Below are 18,126 nucleotides of genomic sequence, written 5' to 3' on the forward strand. Positions count from 1 at the left end.
GCACCACCATGCCCAGCTAATTTTTGTATTTTTAGTAGAGACAGGGTTTCACCATGTTGGCCAGGATGGTCTCAATCTGTTGACCTCATGATCCACCCGCCTCGGCCTCCCAAAGTGTTTGGATTACAGGCGTGAGCCACTGTGCCCGACCATGCTTATTCCTATATAAAATATGTGTTAGGGGACATGGGTGAAAGTTTTTCATCTTAAGGGGCATGATTTTTAAAAAGAAGAAAAGAAAACTCTTAGAGATTGTTCTAAGAGGTGAGGAGTTTATGTAACATTTTTTTGGTAATCATATGAACATGGAACAAGGTTTCTATTTAAAACCTGGAAACGCTATTATCAACCAAACCCTGAGGTAAAGACTTTTTGTCATAATCAGAAAACTACTTGCAGGTTCACCAAAAGGAAGCCTCTGATAAACTAATAAATTCTTTATTTCTTCAATGATTCTTGACTACTACTACTACAATTTTTTCCTAAGAGCTGTCAGGGGAGGGTCTCTGTTGCCCGAGGCTAGCCTCAAATTCGGGCTCAGGTAATCCTCCCGTTTCATTCTCCCAAGTAGCTGAGATTACAGGTAAATGCCACCATACCTGGTTAGGATTTCTGGCTTCTGAATTTCAGCTCACCTTTAAGCTAAAGATGTCTAAAAGGAATTGGGGGAGTGAGAGAGTGGGAGCCACAAATATCAAGGCTAGTGTGTGGTGACAAGTGGTGCAGGCTCTGTGTAATACTTGCTGCCTCTACAGATGGGTGAATGGACTGATGGAGAAATGGATGGGTGGATGGATGGACTGATGGGGGAATGGATGGGTAGATGGATGGACTGACGGAGGAATGAATGGGTGGATGGATGGACTGATGGGAGGAATGGATGGGTGGATGGATGGACTGATGGAGGAATGGATGAGTAGATGGATGGATAGACTGATAGAGGAATGGATGGGTGGATGGATGAACTGATGGAGGAACAGAAGAGTAGGTGGGAGGACTGATGGAAGAATGGATGAGTAGATGGACAGACTGATGCAGGGATGGATGGATGGATGGATGGATGGGCAGATGGATGGACTGATGGAGGAATGGATGGGTGGATGGATGGAGCTTACCTGCGAGGAATCTCTTCATCAGCATATTTAACTGATACCATGTAAGGTCCCTCCTGAGATGGGGTGTAGGTTACTGTGTGTGTGCCATCTCCATTGTCCACCACGTTCACAGGCTCCACCAGGCCTGAGGACAGAGATGAGAGGTTTAAGGAGCTGCCTGGCCTCACCTTTACTCCACCCTTGGCTGAGTTTGAAATAGGATCACATCTATCCCCAAGAGCTATTGGTTTCCACTGAAGAGTAACACAAAGGCAAGCAGCCATAATCATAGGCCTCAAAAAAAAAATCACAGGATCCCCAATTCACGGTTGCAGAGATGACCCCAAGAGACACCTTTGGCTTTTTGTTGGCTTACATATACTCAGTCTGCCCTAGAGTATAATTAAGGAGACCGCCTGTGCTTGCTGCTAGAGGGTGTATGTGGATGATGCGTGTTGCAGACACGCTATAAGCTTTCAAGCTGGTTAGGCATGCTTTAGGATGTGGCAATTTTACTCCACAGCTGAGACACTGCCAAAGGGTTCAGAACTCTGAAGAGCAAAAATTAACCAATGGGCAGTCAGTCAAGGCTTGTGGCCACTTTTGGGCAAAGACCACTGTGGGACCAGCATGCTGGGGCATAGGTACAGGGCAGGTAAGGGTGCCGATCTCACGGGGGAAGGGGACCCTCAAGGTGAAGCCTGTTAGAGGAGGATGTTAGAGATTATGCTAAAACATAATCAAGGAGGATATTTGAGATTACACTAAAACATAATCAAGGCATGCATTGGGTTGCAGAGTCCAGATCCCAGCTCCCAACGTGAGAGTCAAGGATGGGTCAACTCCCGGGTAGGTTGATCAAAGCATGGCATGCTCATTAAGCAAAGCAGATGAGGCAGGTGCAAGCCAATTTTAAAGTGAGGCCAGCAAGAAGCATTTGGGTTATATAATTCAGCAGCTATGGGAAAATGCAAACCTGTCTCATTAAAGTCACCCTTCGGGTCACCTTTAAAGAACTCTGAAAGGGCTTTCAAGGGGCTGCGCCATGACTGGGAATCCGTTTCATCAGCTAAAATCAAAAGGCTGTTATTTGAGAGTCCTTCATAATACAGGCAGATATCCAAGTAAAGCTTCTCTCTTTCTTTTCTCCCTCTCTCATTCACACATACACAGGGACACATACATGAACGCAAACACATGCAAGTCCTGAAGCTCAGTAGCTTCACAGCATGCAATCCCAGCCCCATGACCTCATTTCCCCTAACCCACTTCTGCCCTGAGCTTCAAAGGGCATAACCTCCTGCTGAACCCCAGGAAGGAGAAGGCTCCTCTTCAAAGAGGGAAACCCCCATTTGCCACTTCTGTGAATATCCAAGAACATAACATTGGGGAGGAAAATCCAGATCATGTAAGAAATGAGGCACACTGTCCTCTAAGGGGGAGAAAGGCACATTTTAAGTGCTGGAGGAGAAAACATGGTCGCTTACCAAAAAAGGCAAGTTTCATGCACTTCAGGGCTTTGTTCCCACATGGTCCACTAGCCTTACCAAACCCAAGTTCCAGGCTGCCAACAGAGCAGGCCAAATTGCCAATAAAGCCCATTCCCCAGGATACCCTCTCTCTCTCGGGAATTAAGACAATGACAAAGCCACGTATCACATCCACCATGTATCTGGCATTCCCAGAGGTTCTCACATGTACCACATGGACACCAAGGTATCTCAACAAGTTATCACCTCCAACCCCCACCATCTGCTACATCCAGACCAACCCGCCCCCTCACAAATGCTGAAACACATAATGAGACAGTCGCCACCATATTACATATGAGACCCCAAATACTGCTGCTTCATCTAAGACGTTTTAGCCGTATTATTAAATGAGGGGGAAGACAGATCACTTGAAAAATAACAAGCTGCCTACTTGTGAGCAGGAATTTCTACTGTTTAACTAGAACATGAAACAAAGGAATTTTTTTAAAAAATTTAATTTTAAGCTCATGAGCAAACTCAAAAGCAAAGCATCTGCTCTGGGTCACGGCTGCCCCGGGCTGGGGCAGATGAATGTCTGAAGGAAGGCAGGGTGCATACTTACCTCGTGGGCCCAGGACCCTCACTTCCAGTGGAGCCAGGCCAGCCTTGCTGCTGTCCACCGTGAAGGACTGCAGGACACGGGCTCGGACGCCTGAGCCCAGCCCGGGGCCGGCAATCTTGACCTTGCTGGGGTCCACAACATCCTTCACAGGAACCCTGAAGGGGCTGCCTGGAAGAGAAGTCATGAGATTCTGAGCACAAGGTGGGAATTTGAGACCGCCTTGTGCACACCCAGAATGGCACCATGCAGGCCCCAGTCAGTTCCCCCTGCCTCGCTGTGTGCACTGTTCATGTGCCCACTCATTGTTGTCAACCATTAACACAGAGCACCTACTACGTGCAGATGTTGTGTCTGGTGCTGGATCCTGAGTGGTTAACACCCCTGAGGAACCTACACAATGCAGGAGAAGGATGAGGCACGCAAGTCACTCTAACATCCTATATAACATAGTGGAGGTGTGCAAGGTGGAACACGCAGGAGGCAATGAACCTGATCTGCAGGAGACCAGAGAAGCTTTCCAGTAACATCTCAGCTGCGGCACAAAAAGGGGCACATAGACAGGTGCTTCAAGCAGAGGCCTCAGCACGTGCAGGGGCCTGGAGGTGAGGGGGAGACAGGCTGCTGGAGGAACTGAAGGAGGAAGCCAAGAGGTGGGGGAACAGAACGGAGGGCTGGAGAGAGATGGGCAGGCCCTGCAGCTCCCATTCAGCCCTGTCTCCCACAAATGACTCCTGTGTGTCCCCCAGACCCCTCTCCCTCCAATGCAGCTGGCACCTTCTGACCATACTCAGCCTCCTCGGTCCCGACCACGTGGTAAAGCCTTGCTGTCTTCCTGAGTGTAAGCTGAGCTCCTGCTGCATGGCTGATCCCCTGGGGGACCCTGAGGGCCTCTGACTCCTTGAGGGTGTCAGTTTTAAAGATGAAGCATGGAGGAGTTGAGGAGAGGAGATAGGGATTTGCTAGAGAAGTGCTAAACAGAGAAACAAGGACCAGGCCAAGGACACTCATGGACTCCTCTGTGGAAGGTGACCTCCCCAGAAACAGTACCCAGCATAACCACAGCACAGCTCAGGCTACCACGCCCATCACCAAGGGGCTGCATGTACCTTTCACCTTGCATGGGAGTCCTGGTGCTCCCCGTGGTATCTGGCAAAGTTAATGACTGCCATGGAAGCAGAGGGCTCTCTGCTTTACATCCCAGAGAGTTTATACTTCGTAGAATTAGAGATGGTAGATAGCCAAGACACATAAAGAACAGAGTCCCTGGCTTTCTAACAACAGCTGGGTTTCAATGGCATCCAGGTCTTCAGCTACATGAAATAAATGGCTAGCCCTGGTAAATAAGCACAGGCCTCCATATTGGGGTGAGAAGAACGAAAGAGTACCTTACTTTAGACAGTGACAGTCGAGGATTTCAATGTCAACAGCTGACGGCAAGGGACTACCTCTGAGGCCAATCACAAAGTCAGAGCCTTCACCAGAAGTTGTCTGGACACAGCATGAGAGCAGCCAAGAACTAACAAACCCAGGTAAGATAAACTGTCCAAGATGGCAGACCTCAAGCATTCTCCACCACTGCCCTGTTCCATGCCCAGACAGATGTCACCATTCCCTCATGGCAGCCCTTCTTCCTCATGCGAACCCCAGTCAATCCAGTGGGCTAGGGAGCGGCCACCACCAACAGACCACAGCTGGCCTACCACAGGAAATCAACATGCCATTATGGGTAAGACAGGACACTTTGTTCAAAATAACTTCACTCCAGGCTTTGAACCAGGCCAGGAAAAACTGGGCTAATATTTAAGCATCCAGAACTACCATGAAAGCAAATTAGAAGCTAGCAGGTCGTTGAATGTTTCTGGCAGTACCTTCATGGGTTGCCTTAGCTAAGAATCCTGATATTAAGGCAACCAACCAACACTTCGCTAAATGCCTCCGCCTGGGAAAGTTCTGGGGTTCTAGAGAAGCTGGCATTTGGCTCTGGGAGACAACAGAGAGCCTGAAACATAAAAAAGCACCATCCATACCTGATGGAAAAACCACAAAGGATTGTCTTTCTGTTGCTAGGCACAAAGATGGCTATTTGCTTTGAGCTCGCAGGTCGGCCACAGGGGCCAAGCTGTGACCCCTTTCTGCAAGAGGGATTTGGAAGCTGATGGCATTCACCAGCCTTTCCCAATTTTCAAAAAGTTTTGTTGCTGCAAAAACCAGGAGATGTTCATCTCCACTGCTGCCTGCCAGGTCGGAGCCACTACCTCACCCCTCCTGTGCCTTCTACCCATTCCCTGTGCCCAACTCTCTCTCAATCCAAGTGTTACAAAACTCCAAAAGGAGCCTGTAGCTCTCAATTCTGTCACCAAGCCCCATTCTCGTTCTTCACAGCAATCATCACAAGTTTTAGTTGTATAAGCCCTAGCCAGTAAGCTCCCTGAGGGCAGGAACATTGTCTTACCCATAGCTGAAATTCCCTAGACTAATGATCACAGGAATTAGTGATATAATAAAATTCTATACTGAATGGGCCGCAAGCACAAGTTTGAGGAGAAACACCCCATTTTAAATGACTTGAGGCTTAAATGAGTATCTGAGTAGAATGTCAATACTTTCTGATCAATGTGAGAGAAAGAGAATGAGCGTGAGTGTGTGTGCACATTTCCACGTGGTAAGCAGGGAGCAGGGATGGAATCAGGAAAGCGTGTGGTCAGTGGACACTCCAGCTGCCTGGGAATCAACCCAGAACCCAGCAGCGGACCCCTCAGCCTGCCCTTCCCCTTTCAGCATCATCCAGAGAGAGAAGAACAAGACCCCACGAGGCTCTTCCTGCTCCTGGGGTCCTGGGTGGGGTTCTGCCCTCTTCTCACCACACCTGAGACAAGGCATAAGTGGCTCAGGAACAGCCCCAGTCCTTAGTCTTGTGTCCACACCACACACTCATCTGCCCTTTTAAAAATGAGGGGGTGGTCTCAGAATTCACCACTCTAGAATTTATCCATGTGACCACAAACAACTTGTATCCCAAAAGCTAGTGAAATAATAAATAAATAGAAATGTGTGGGGGTGACCATCATTTCATTTGACTAAAGAGATCTAGAACCTATGGAGAGTCCTCCCCACAAAACAAATGGGGGCGGTTCCTTCACTACTTAAGTCATATATTTATTTATTGTTTGAATCTTTAGAGCAGTGGTTCGACCTGGAGTCATCTTGTCCCTTAAGACACTTGGCAGGCTATAGAGACATTTTTGGTTGCCACAAATAAGAATGGGGAAGAAGTCAGCTATGGGCATCTAGCAGGTACAAGCCAAGGATGCTGACAAAACTCTGCAATGCACTGGACAGCCCCATACCACAGAAGATCATCTGGCCCAAAGTATCATAGTGCAGAAGTTGAAAGACCCTGTTTCACAGAGTGTACACTACATCACTAAATACAAAAGGCATTACAAATGAGAATTTGAATCTGCATATCTTGATCAACTCTACTTTTTTATTTTGAGACAGGGTCTTGCTCTGTCACCCAGGCTGGAGTACAGTGGCACAATCTCAGCTCACTGCAACCTCAGCCTCCCAGGCTCCCATCTCAGACATCCTCCCATCTCAGCCCCTACTCCCAGTAGCTAGGATTACAGGCACACACCACCACACCCAGCTAATTTTTGTATATTTTGTAAAGACAGGGATTCTTCATGTTGCCCGGGCTGGTCTCAAACTACTGATCTCAAGCAATCTGCATGCCTTGGCCTCCCAAAGCTTGGGGATTACAGGCGTGAGCCACTGTGCCCAGCCTGAGATTCTCAACTTTGTAAAGAAACCAGCTTTCCCCTGAATCAAGAACTAGGTCATCCGACACATGCACAACCGTTTCTAGTCAAAATTCGAAGCCAATGCTTTCTGCCATGTTGCCAGTTCTACTGAGAGTTGAGATAGTCTTGGGGATGCAGCCCTAAGAAAAATTCTCCTTTTGTAGCTATTACAAATATCAGATTGTTTTCCCTACTCAGAGAGATAAGCAAAATCAAACCCATTTTCCTGCAAAATCAGTTACTCTTTGGGGTCCTCCCTGAGGACTAGCTTACCAGGGATGTGGGCTCCTCCATATGTGATATTAACATCATAATCCCCTGGAGCAAAAGGAATGTACTCAGCACTGCAGCTGCCATCCTTGTTGTCTCTGCAATTTATCTTCGACTCTGATGGTCCCTCAACAGTTATGCCAAGCCCACCAATTCCTGCCCCTCTGGAAAGGGTGGAAAAGAAGGTGAAATGTGCATCATTTATGCTGGTCTGCTTATTGCCAAAATTCATGCAAATTCCTTTTATACCCTGTCCCATGTAGCCACCCCAACTCAATTACTATGATACAACTCTCACATAGGGAATTTCTCATTAGTGTAATATAAGTAAAGACACTCCGATTCCTCCTTTTTCATGCTTTTGTTTCTTTTTCTTTTTTTTTTTTTTTTTTGAGACAGAGTCTCACTCTAACACCCAGGCTGGATTGCAGTGGCATGATCTCGGCTCACTGCAACCTATGCCTCTTGGGTTCAAGCAATTTGCATGCCTCAGCCTCCCAAGTAGTGGCTGGGATTATAGGCATTCATTACCAAGCCCGGCTAACTTTTATATTTCTTGTAGGGACAGGGTTTTGCCATGTTGGCCAAGCTGGTCACAAACTGCTGGTCTCAAGCAATCATCCCAGAAGTGCTGGGATTACAGGTGTGAGCCACCAGGCCCAGCCTATTTTTCTTACCTAATTGCACTGGCTAGGACTGCAAGTACAATGCAGGCATATGCCTTACAACCAATTTTAATAAAAACGTGAGGTTGGCTACAAATTTTTGCACTATCAAGTTATAGAGTTTGATTTAGTCCCAGTTTGCTAAATAGTTTTATGACCATTATCAAGTGCTTTGGTATGTTTTTTTAGGTATACTTGGTCTTTCTATGTAAATGAAATATACATTATAAAAATAAAAATGCATCTTATCAAAAGATAGGAGACTATGACACATATGTAGAATCTAGCCATAAAAGTGAGATTGAAGACACCAAATGTAGGGCCTTACCTACCTGGTAACCACAGTGAAGACATTGGGCTTGTTGGTAAAGGCCTCTTTCAATCCCGGTCCTTGGGCTTGCACCCTAGATGGCTGGCAGCCTTCAGTGACAGCCACCTTGAAGGGACTGTTTGGGATAGGCACGTCATCATATGTCACCTCCACTACATGGAGACCTGTTCGAAACAACAAACAGAAACACATATTTGCATAAAAATCCCCTATTTGTGAGAAATGATTTTCTACTTCAGAGTTTTATCTAACATTCAAGTCTGCATGCTATACTAGATTATTTGGAAAAGGGGGTTAAAAACACAGTAATGGGGCCGAGCACGGTGGCTCACACCTATAATCCCAGCACTCTGGGAGGTCAAGGTGGGCAGATCGCTTGAGTCCAGGAGTTCAAGACCAGCCTGGGCAACATGGTGAGACCCCATCTCTACAAAAAACACAAAAATTAGCTGGGTATGGTGGTGCATGCCTGCAGTTCCAGCACCTCAGGGGGATGAGACAAGAGGATCATTTAAGCCTAGGAGGTCAAGGCTGCAATGAACCATGATCATGCCACTGCACTCCAGCCTAGGTGACAGAGTGAGACCCTGTTTCAAAAAAACAACAAAACAAACCCACAATAAATGATATGACTTTTAAATAACATACACTGTCTATTTGCAGTCATGTAAGCCTCTCCACTCCAACCAAGCAAATACTCGTCAGTTATCCTAAACAGGCTACCCTCATTTGGGAGAACACCATGCAGCCATTAACGAAAAGAAAAAGAGAAACCCATGAAACAGAAGAAGCACACCTCCATGAGAAGACTGAAAATATCTATACCAGAACATTGCAGGCTTCACAGCTCCAGGTAGTGGAGATACATGGCACCTGCATTTTTTTTCTTTCTGCTTTTCTATTTATTGAATTTTTTAAAATAATTCCCAACACTCAAGAAGAAAGAAATTCCTACACAAAGAATACTGGCACAAATAAGCAACATGCCATGACATGACCCCATAACCTGCTGAGGTGAGACTGAGGCTAAGCCCAGCCCACCTATTATATAAGGTCAACAAGCCAGCCACTGAGTGGGCCAGTGACTGCTGTGGAGGCTGACTTCCGCTCTGTCACTCTGCATGTGGCTCTGCTGAGACAGGCCTAGCACACGGGTCAGGGGTCAGTACCAGCCATCAGGAGGAAACGATCAAGGACAGCTCTGAATGAGGGTCCAGTCCAAGGACAGGGCAGCTCACCTTTCTCAAAGGGTGTGTATTCCACCTGGTAGGTCCCATCAGCATTGTCTGTGACAAAGCACTCGGTGGAGGCCCCCGAGGGGTTGGCAATGTGGGCCTTGATGTGGTCACCTCCAACCTGGGTCAGCGGCCGAGAATCAACTGTGAAGTCGGTGGTCGCTTCCCGGAACACATCTGCAGAGCAATCACACAGCTAACACTGCTGCCAGCACCCCAGGCCCAGGAGCGAACCCCTTCAGAACACATCAAGTCTAATTTCAGTAACAGTGAAAAGCTGGTTTTTCTAACTCTCAAATCAAGAATATTAACCCCCCTCCTCCCTCCCGAAAGAAGTCCCTTCCAGAGTAGCCATGGCTAAGTGACAATACGACTGCTCACACCAATGGCTCCAGGACAGGTTAAAGGTTGAAGATAAACGTGCCGTGTAGCATGCGAGTGTAAGCCAACACATTTTAAACTTCTTTCCAATTAAATGCCAACATGCTGCATATTGAGTTTCCAGAGAAAAATCAAGACTTCCGGCTTTGCCCGAAAAACTAGAAATTCTGCTGACAAGGCTAGGTCCTGTTTCCCATGGAGAAACAGAAAAAAGGGGTTGGTCAGTAGCACGGCCCCCAGAAATGCCATGTACTCAAACTTCACCAGGGCCCCCCAACCAGAAGGCACAGATGAGCACCGCCTTGTATGTCACCTGGCCCCTGCAGGTGGCTGAGTTTGCAACTCCAAATTTCAGGCAGCCCTTAAGTCCCAGCTTGTCTTTTTTTTTTTTTTTTTTTTTTTTTAAATAAGGAAACCCACCTTTCCCTTCTATTCCTGGTCCAAAGACTTTGATCCTGCTGGTGTCCACGGCGGGCTCCACCTTGACACGGGTGGGGAAGTGTGGCACAAGTTCGCCACCATATTTCATGGTCAGCGTGTACATGCCGGCTGTCAGAGGCACGTAGGTTACAGCATAGGTGCCATCTTTGTTGTTCTGAATACTGACTTCGGCTTTTGTTCCCGAGTCTGAGATGGCTTCCAGGTCCAGGGCCCCCGGCCCTGCTTCTGAGCAGTCGACGCTAAGGAGCCCGGCTTCACCCACCTTTCCATGCTCGAGACCTGGTCCCGATGCCACGACTTTAGAGGGGTCAAAAGGCATTTCAATGTCAGCTTTGAAGGGAGACCCAGGTATGTGTACTTCTTCAAAGAGGATGTTGACGAAGTATTCCCCGGGTTTTGTGGGAAGATAAGAGACGGAGCAGGTCCCGTCGCCATTGTCAGAGCATTCGATTTTGGCCTCGCAAGGACCTTCCACCGTTAGGCCCAGACCTCCAGTCCCAGCTCCTTTGGTGTCGATGGTGAACTCGGCAGGCTTGCCCACGAGACCGCCTTTGAGGCCGGGACCATGGGCCTTCACCTATTTGAGCAAAGAATAAAGTCAAACTCCACTGAGATCACTGCTCAGCCAGCACTGCTTTCAACATCCATGCATGTCATCAGCATGGAAGTACATCATAGCCAGGCAGCCCTTCTCTTGGGGCTTCACGTGTCACACATGCATATGAGTTACAGCCACAACAGTCAATGCAGCAAATGCCTCAGAACTCAATGACCAGCGAAAAGGCACAGGAGAGAGGCATGGTCCTCGAGCAGCAGGAGCAGGAGGAGCCCTCCAAGGCTCTCCTCTCTCCTGCCACACCTAACCCTTCTAAATCACAGGCCTGGGCTTCGAGACATAACATCCATTCCAGCAAACATACGTGAGATCCCAGGTTGAGGGCAAACGGAAGGGCTCTTGTGGACTTGGCTGTGGCTTGGGCTGCTGCACTTTGCTCAACAAATTCTGCATAATTAAAAAAAACTAAACTTTTTAAAAAAGAGGGAGGAATGAGGCTTTTGTCTCTTATTCAACAAATAAGACACTTTCATAGGATTCATACCACTGAGACCACTTGATTCTTCTAAAACCTCTTGAGTCAGAGAATTACTATGAAGAAATGATGATGACCTTTTCTTTTTTTTTTTTTTGGAGACAGAGTCTTGCTCTGTTGCCTGGACTAGAGTGCAAAGGCGCAATCTCAGCTCACTGTAACCTCTGCCCCCCAGGTTAAAGAGATTCTCCTGTCTCAGCCTCCCAAGTAGCTGGGATTACAGGCATGTGCCACCACGCCCAGCTAATCTTTGTATTTTTAGCAGAGATGGGGTTTCACCATGTTGGCCAGGTTGGTCTCGAACTCCTGACCTCAGGTAATCCATCCATCTCGGCCTCCCTAAGTGCAACGATTACAGGCGTGAGCTACCACGCCCAGCCAAGAATAATTTATTTTTATATTACATGATTCTAGCTTCGGTAGGGTGAGCTCTGTCTGTGTGCTGGGTGCTGGGCAGAAGCCTCAGCGTTTGCTATCTCACCTACCCCTTACAGGCTGGTTTTGTAGTGAGGATTGTGATTATGCTAACAAGCGAAGAAAGAAGACTCAGGAACAGGGTGCCCCTCACCAAAGTCTTGTAGTCAGAGAGCAAGAGGAGGAGCAGGGTTGTGGACCCACCTGCCCAGGGGACTTTTCACAGTGAATTGTGAAGACTTTCATCACAAAGCAATTTTCAAAAGGTCCTTGCCAGGAAGAAGCAGAGAGGCACTATGGTGTCATGTTTGACAACAATGAGTCCTGGGACAAAAGCAAAAGCTGACCTTGGTGGGATCTGGTGGCAGCGAGGCCTCTACTGCATAGGGGCTCCCGGGCACGGGGTGTCCATCGTAGGTCACATCTACAGCGTAGAGCCCCTCCTCCCGAGGGATGAACTTGGCCGTGCTGCTCTCCCGGCCCGTCACAGGTGTCACTAGGCATGGCACGACCTTCCGAGACGGGCTGAGGATTGTCACATCCAGCTTCCCCTGGCCTCCTGCTCCCCTGGTATCAATGGTGAACTCCTGATCCTTCCCAACTTCCACCCCTGGAAAAGAAACACAAGCTGAGGTGAAGAGCTTACCATTTTCAGCAGCGGCAGCAGCACAGAAGCAAGGGTTATTTGGACACGGGACTTTTCTGAGCCTCTACCACAAGCAACAGCTGCTGCAGAGGACAAGTGGCAAAGCTGAGTAAGTATCATCAGCATCTCAGCCTCAGTAACAGCCCGTGTAGGCACAATAATCCATTAGTGATGACAGGGATAACGGCTATCATTTACTGAATGTATTTTATATGCCAAGCACAAATATGCTACATTGTCTTAATTTTCACCACAATCCTATGTGGTATTTATTATTAACCACTGGCTTTAACAGAAGGGGAAACTGACGCTCAGAGAGGTTAAGTAACTTGTCCAGGGTGACATATGCAGCAGGCTGCCAAGCTGGGACTCAAAGTGAAATTTACCTGACTCCACAATCTTTGCTGACCAGAAAGCTGTAATCTGACACTTTCTTCTCTTGTTTACTTATTTTTGGTGTTAACTTTATATTCAAACACCCCCATAAGTCAATGCTTTATTTACTAATTCTTGGCAGCCAACTCCATCTAATAGGCACCCCTCCCCCTCACGAGAGCAAAAGTCCCAGAGCTGCCAAATGCAAGGCCATCGAAGCAAGTGCTGAGAACTGACTGTGCCATGATGGTTTCCAAAAGGTCTCTGCAAAGCAAGGCTGCAGGAAACCCAAGCATTAGATTAGACAAAAACAGGGAAAGGACTTTACCCAAAACAAAAGCACTGGGAACACAGGGCCCCCACCACAACCCAGAGAACCTTGACTCTGAAGCAACACAGGGCCTGGCAAGATGGACACTGCCGAACCACAAGCAAGGAGGTCCCAGATCGCTACCTCCCAAAGGAAAAGAAGCTTTCCTAATTGGCATCCTGCTTTTCCTGTTCTGGAGTCAAAGCTCTCAATGTCTCAGGGAAAGGAGTGACAAGGGGACACATGACAGGGTTGGGCAGTGAACGGTCACACACCCAGAGCTGGCTGCCCAGCCACAAAAGCCAACAGCAAGCTCTCGCTTTGGATCTCCGCAACTGGAAGCCGGCCTTGGTCACAAGTTGTGCATTTGGGTCACAAGTAAAGGAATATGCTCACCGATGGCACTGCCAGTACCCTGGAGAAACCCCCACAGGTGGACACAGGAGGCCCCATCCTGGGGGTATGCATTTGGCCCTGCCTCAGTAAGCCTGAAACCAGGTGAAAGTGAGCCCTGAGGTGCATTCAGTCTGGGGCACTCAGCCGTGAACACCAAAGGAAAGGATGCAGGAGTGAATGATTCCCGAGATGCACTGTCAGAAGGCAGGCTGAAGACACAGGTTTATACAGCAGGCTAACTTTAATGCAAAGTAAGTACAGCCAAACGTTTTCCAAGGGCACATCTCTACGTATAGACACAGCGAGATCTGGAAGAACGGAAACTGAATTGACAACTTTGGTTAACCCTAGTGAGCAGAAGAGGTGAGGGTCAAAGTGGAATTACCCCTTCACTATAATTTTTTTAGATGAAAAATGCCTTTATTTTCACTTGTATAAAAAATTGTTTTATGAGGATGTGCTGAACATCTGAAGCTGAGTGGTAAGTACATCAGTGTTCATGTTTTAATATTCTCTTTCCTTTTCTGTGCTTGAAATTTTTCCTAGTAAAAAAATTAGAAAATTTAAAAGCAAAATGAGCTTATATTACTAAAATCCCTAACAAGCTGAAGGAATGGGGATGGGGCAGAGGCATGATGGTAGTGACTTCTGAGTGCCAGGGACTTGGCTTTTATGCCTGACTCACGACCTTAATGTGGATTCAGTTGCCAAGGATAGCTGGCACAGTTAGAAACTCATCAGAAAGTGACGTGGCCCAAATTCTTTTTAATGAAAACTTCCTACTGCAATGCCAGCAGTTACTGAGGGCTGACTATGTGCCAGCCTCTGAACCATTAGCTCATATAATTTTCACAATATTCCCAAGGATCTTCTCAAAGCTCTCCCCGCCAACCCCCCCAACTGTACAAATGAGAAAGCTGAGTCTCGGTGAGGCTAAGGGGCAGACACAGTCACAGTTACTTCACAGCACGGCCCTAATTCAAACCAAAGTCTGTGCAACTGCAAAGTCTCTTAATGTAGAATTTGCTTCTCTGCGAATTCCATCTTTTGAAGAAAATCTAACCAGCAGCCACGCTGTTGGGTGCTCATCAACAACCCATCTGCCCTCCATTCAGGCACTTACTGTTTTCCAGCCCATTGAGTTTTATCTTGCTCAGATCCAGCGGTGCGGCAACACCCACAGTGAAAGGGCTTTTAGGGATGGGATCGCCACCATAAGTCACCAGAACCTGCATGTTACCCTGGAACAATAGAGAAAATCTAGTTTACCTTTGGGTACCAACATGCTAACTTGATATTTAAACTCCCCTCCAGATCCCTCACTCTTGCCACAGACAGAGGAGACTCGATTCCAGTCAATGTATAAGTATCTTAGATCGATGTCTTTCAGCTTTTGACCACAAGGCGAGAATAACAGAAAAATCAGATCACATAAGAACAGCTAATAATAACAAGGCAACTTAATGAGCATTTTCTGCACATCAAATGCCGTGTTACGTGCTTTTACGTATTTCCTCAATTCAAGATCCAAACCATCCTAAAGGGTAGTTCCTACTGTCACCTGATTTTTTCAGGAGAGGAAACTATGGCTCGGACTGGTAAAGGAATGTGCCCCAAGTCACACACCTTGGTAAGGTGAAAGCCAGGCCTCATCCCATGGCCCCCAAACCTCCGTCCTAGCTGCTCTGCCACACCACCTCCCCATCAGCATACCCAATGCCAGCCACAGGTACAGCAGCTGGGTCTGGGGCCTCTAATCAAACAGAACCATTTCTGTCCTGGGAATCAGTTTCAGGCCCCCAGGCTGCAAAAGGGATTTGTGAGAGTTCAGCTAGACCTGTGCTAAGACCACCGCACAGTGTCTGAACCTCCATTTCTATGTGAAAAAAATCAAGTTGCAAGTGTGAAGGCAGACGGTGCTTGCGGGGTTGGCAGGCCCCCTCACTAGCCGCCAGGGTGGCAGTGTGACATGGAATGGCCATGTGTGCGCTGTTTGTCTCCTCTGGCCGGTTCCAGACTGTCACACAGCTGGCTTCCTCTCTCCATGGTTGGCCAAGTTCCCCCGCTCCAAACTGACTCTCCAAGAAAGCTCATGGCTGTCTCAATAGATCAAGATCCCCTTCACCTCAATCGACCAGGCGTAATGTAACAGGAAAGTGGGAGGGAGAGATGAGTTCCCCCCAAGAATCCAGTGGCCTGGCTGGAATGCAGGGCCTGCTGAAAGCTGTTGCTGATCAAGTGTTAAAAGGGTATATAGCATTTGGCCTATGTATATATTGCCACATTCCTTTTGTAATAAGGAAGGGGGTAAAGGCCAAGAAAAAGTAAACTGGTTGCATCAATGAAGGGAGGATTAATTTTCCAGGATTTTTAAGCACTGCACACAAAACCAACTGGCCCCCTGTCTCATGTGTACAGTATTTCTGGTAAAATGTGCACAGGTCAAATTCAACAGAGCTGGGAGCCAGCCAAGGGGCAGGAAAGGTCTCCTCCTTGTACTGCTTAAGACTGACTCGCTACTTCAGTCAACGTGGCATTCCCAACGTGTCAGCTCTTCCCGAGCTTCTGTTTCCCCACAGACTCTAACAACTCAGGGACTCGCTAGGCAGACTTCAGGCTAACCAGAAGTCTTGGAGATACCTTCTCCCTCGCCCGCATAAAGTTTTCTGGCTACTTCTCTGAACTGCTAAAAAAGAGAGAGAAAAATCCTCTTCCAGTTAAGCCCACCCATCTCATAAAAGAAAGTATGCTCTTGTTACCAGTCAAAAACAAAACAAAAACTCAGATAGGAAATGAACTCTACCTTAAATAACCTAATAAAAGGGAGGGAAAAAAAATCTCAGAGATTTACACCTACAAGGCCTACAGCATTTTAAGGCACCCCCTGAGGCCCCAGCTAAGGAATGGACTGAATTTATTCCCCAACAGGGCTAAGTGTGGGATGGCTGAGTGGTGATGGCCAGTGCATTTCACCACAGCTTTACCGGCTGTGAAGCAGCTTTACTCTCCTCTACGTGCTTCTGAAACCTGAATCTTATTCTTCAGAATACACATACACAAGACATTGACCAGATAGCTCAGAAGAGGACGGGACTGAGAAAGCCATCTCATCTCTTCCAGAGCCCTCCAGGAGCAGCCAGGACCACCATGTCAAGAACATTTCAAGGTAGAGACTGTTACCCTGTGAGGGTCTGTGAGCTCACAGGGACTCCTAAAGGTGCCAGAGTAGCACGTGGAGTTGTCCCCATTCCTAGTGGCTCCCAGCACAGCATGTAATGGAGACATTACCACCAGCTTCTCAAACTACTCTGCCCGGGGGAACCTGGGGTGAGAAATTTAAGCTGCTTGAGGCCACCCACAGCCAAAAGAAGAGAAGACAAAAAAAAGTCCTCCGGGAATTTACTTCTCTTCTAGAAAATCGAGTCTTTGACCTTTGGGTGCGTCCTCAAGCCTCAGCTCCAAAAGTCCACTCCTTTAAGGCAAAATGAGCTCTGACCTTGCATCCTCACAGGGACTCACAGGACCCGCCACCACCCACATCACTCATCCACCCCAGGCAGGCAAGCACCTACAAGCTGTCACTCAGGGATTCTGGGAGGTGGAGTGGCAGGCCTGCAGGCGTCAGGGAGCAAAACCAGCAATCATCAGGGACCTGGGTTACACAGGTGGGGTCTCGGCTCCCCACATGGCACAGCCTGTGTTCCTTAGAGGAAGCGCCCACCCCAGGCCAAGACACACCCATGCCCAAGCTGCCGCCTTTCTGGGGATTTCCAGCCTGTTGTTATTCCCTAAAACCACCATGAGAAGGTGTGCCTGTGGGTGGCAGCTCTCAAAGCATGCTCCCTCCTCTGTGTCAAGGGGTGGCTTTCTGGGCTGACCCACATCCAAGGGCACACTTCCTTAGCCCAATCTTGAGCTTTTAGCTGCTCTTCAGAAAACAGAGAGCTGTCAGCTCACTCCTCTACCAGATTACAACGTTCTTAGGCCATCTCCGCCTGTGAATCCAGGCACCATGTCATTTATTCACCCATACCAAGCACTCATAGGGCCAGGATCCAGGCTGGAAGTGGGGGTGGGAAGGAAACTCAGAATCCAAGGAGAGACTGAATATTTTCTTTGCCGTAGAAAAATATGCAGTATTGCAGGTTGCCCAAATAATGAAACAACAAACCCAGCTCTAAACAGCAAACAATAAGAAGGACCCTAGAGTCACTCTGCAAGTCATTCACACTGAAGGCAACAACTGACACCAAGGCCCACCAGGCTCCCAGAACGCATCACGGGAGCATCCGGACACACAGCCCTAAGTGGGCACTCAGCGTGGCAGCAGTTCTCAAGCCTGCTACTATCAGAGAACTAGATGAATGTGACCCTGGGGTAACCCTGAAGTAAGGAGCCTCCCACTCCGGCATCACTTCAAAGGGGACAAAATCAGACCTAGGCCCCTAATCTCTGCTTCTGCCTCAACCAGCAGCAGGGGACATCCAGGGTACTGGGTTCTACATCGTCCTTTCCAAGGATGCAGGTCAAACCCTGGCCCTGTCCTGATATCTGCAACTGACTTTCTAATGGTTCAGCCA

The 18,126-nt window shown here is 47.9% G+C and overlaps 1 protein-coding gene across 8 annotated transcripts in view; it reads right to left on the reverse strand.

Annotated features, from left to right (window-relative positions):
- FLNB (filamin B) overlaps positions 1-18,126 on the reverse strand; it is a 171,121-nt gene that overhangs the window by 40,048 nt on the left and 112,947 nt on the right. For 5 of the 8 annotated variants that reach the window (XR_005200039.1, XM_037738093.1, XM_037738092.1 and 2 more), the window contains exons 19-27: positions 14,670-14,787; positions 12,167-12,429; positions 10,294-10,891; positions 9,496-9,669; positions 8,259-8,421; positions 7,265-7,425; positions 3,189-3,356; positions 2,071-2,163; positions 1,116-1,239 (exon numbers count right to left, since the gene is read on the reverse strand). Coding sequence is in view for 7 of the 8 variants with exons in the window: in XM_037738093.1 (XP_037594021.1) it covers positions 1,116-1,239; positions 2,071-2,163; positions 3,189-3,356; positions 7,265-7,425; positions 8,259-8,421; positions 9,496-9,669; positions 10,294-10,891; positions 12,167-12,429; positions 14,670-14,787 (1,862 nt within the window). In the remaining variant the exon portion in view is untranslated. The remainder of the gene's footprint in view (positions 1-1,115; positions 1,240-2,070; positions 2,164-3,188; positions 3,357-7,264; positions 7,426-8,258; positions 8,422-9,495; positions 9,670-10,293; positions 10,892-12,166; positions 12,430-14,669; positions 14,788-18,126) is intronic. The other 3 variants (XM_017527456.2, XM_017527458.2, XM_017527457.2) reach the window with 1 other exon arrangement.

Source organism: Cebus imitator, unplaced genomic scaffold (genome assembly GCF_001604975.1).
Source record: "Cebus imitator isolate Cc_AM_T3 unplaced genomic scaffold, Cebus_imitator-1.0 Scaffold48, whole genome shotgun sequence".
Classification (NCBI taxonomy): Eukaryota; Metazoa; Chordata; class Mammalia; order Primates; family Cebidae; genus Cebus; species Cebus imitator.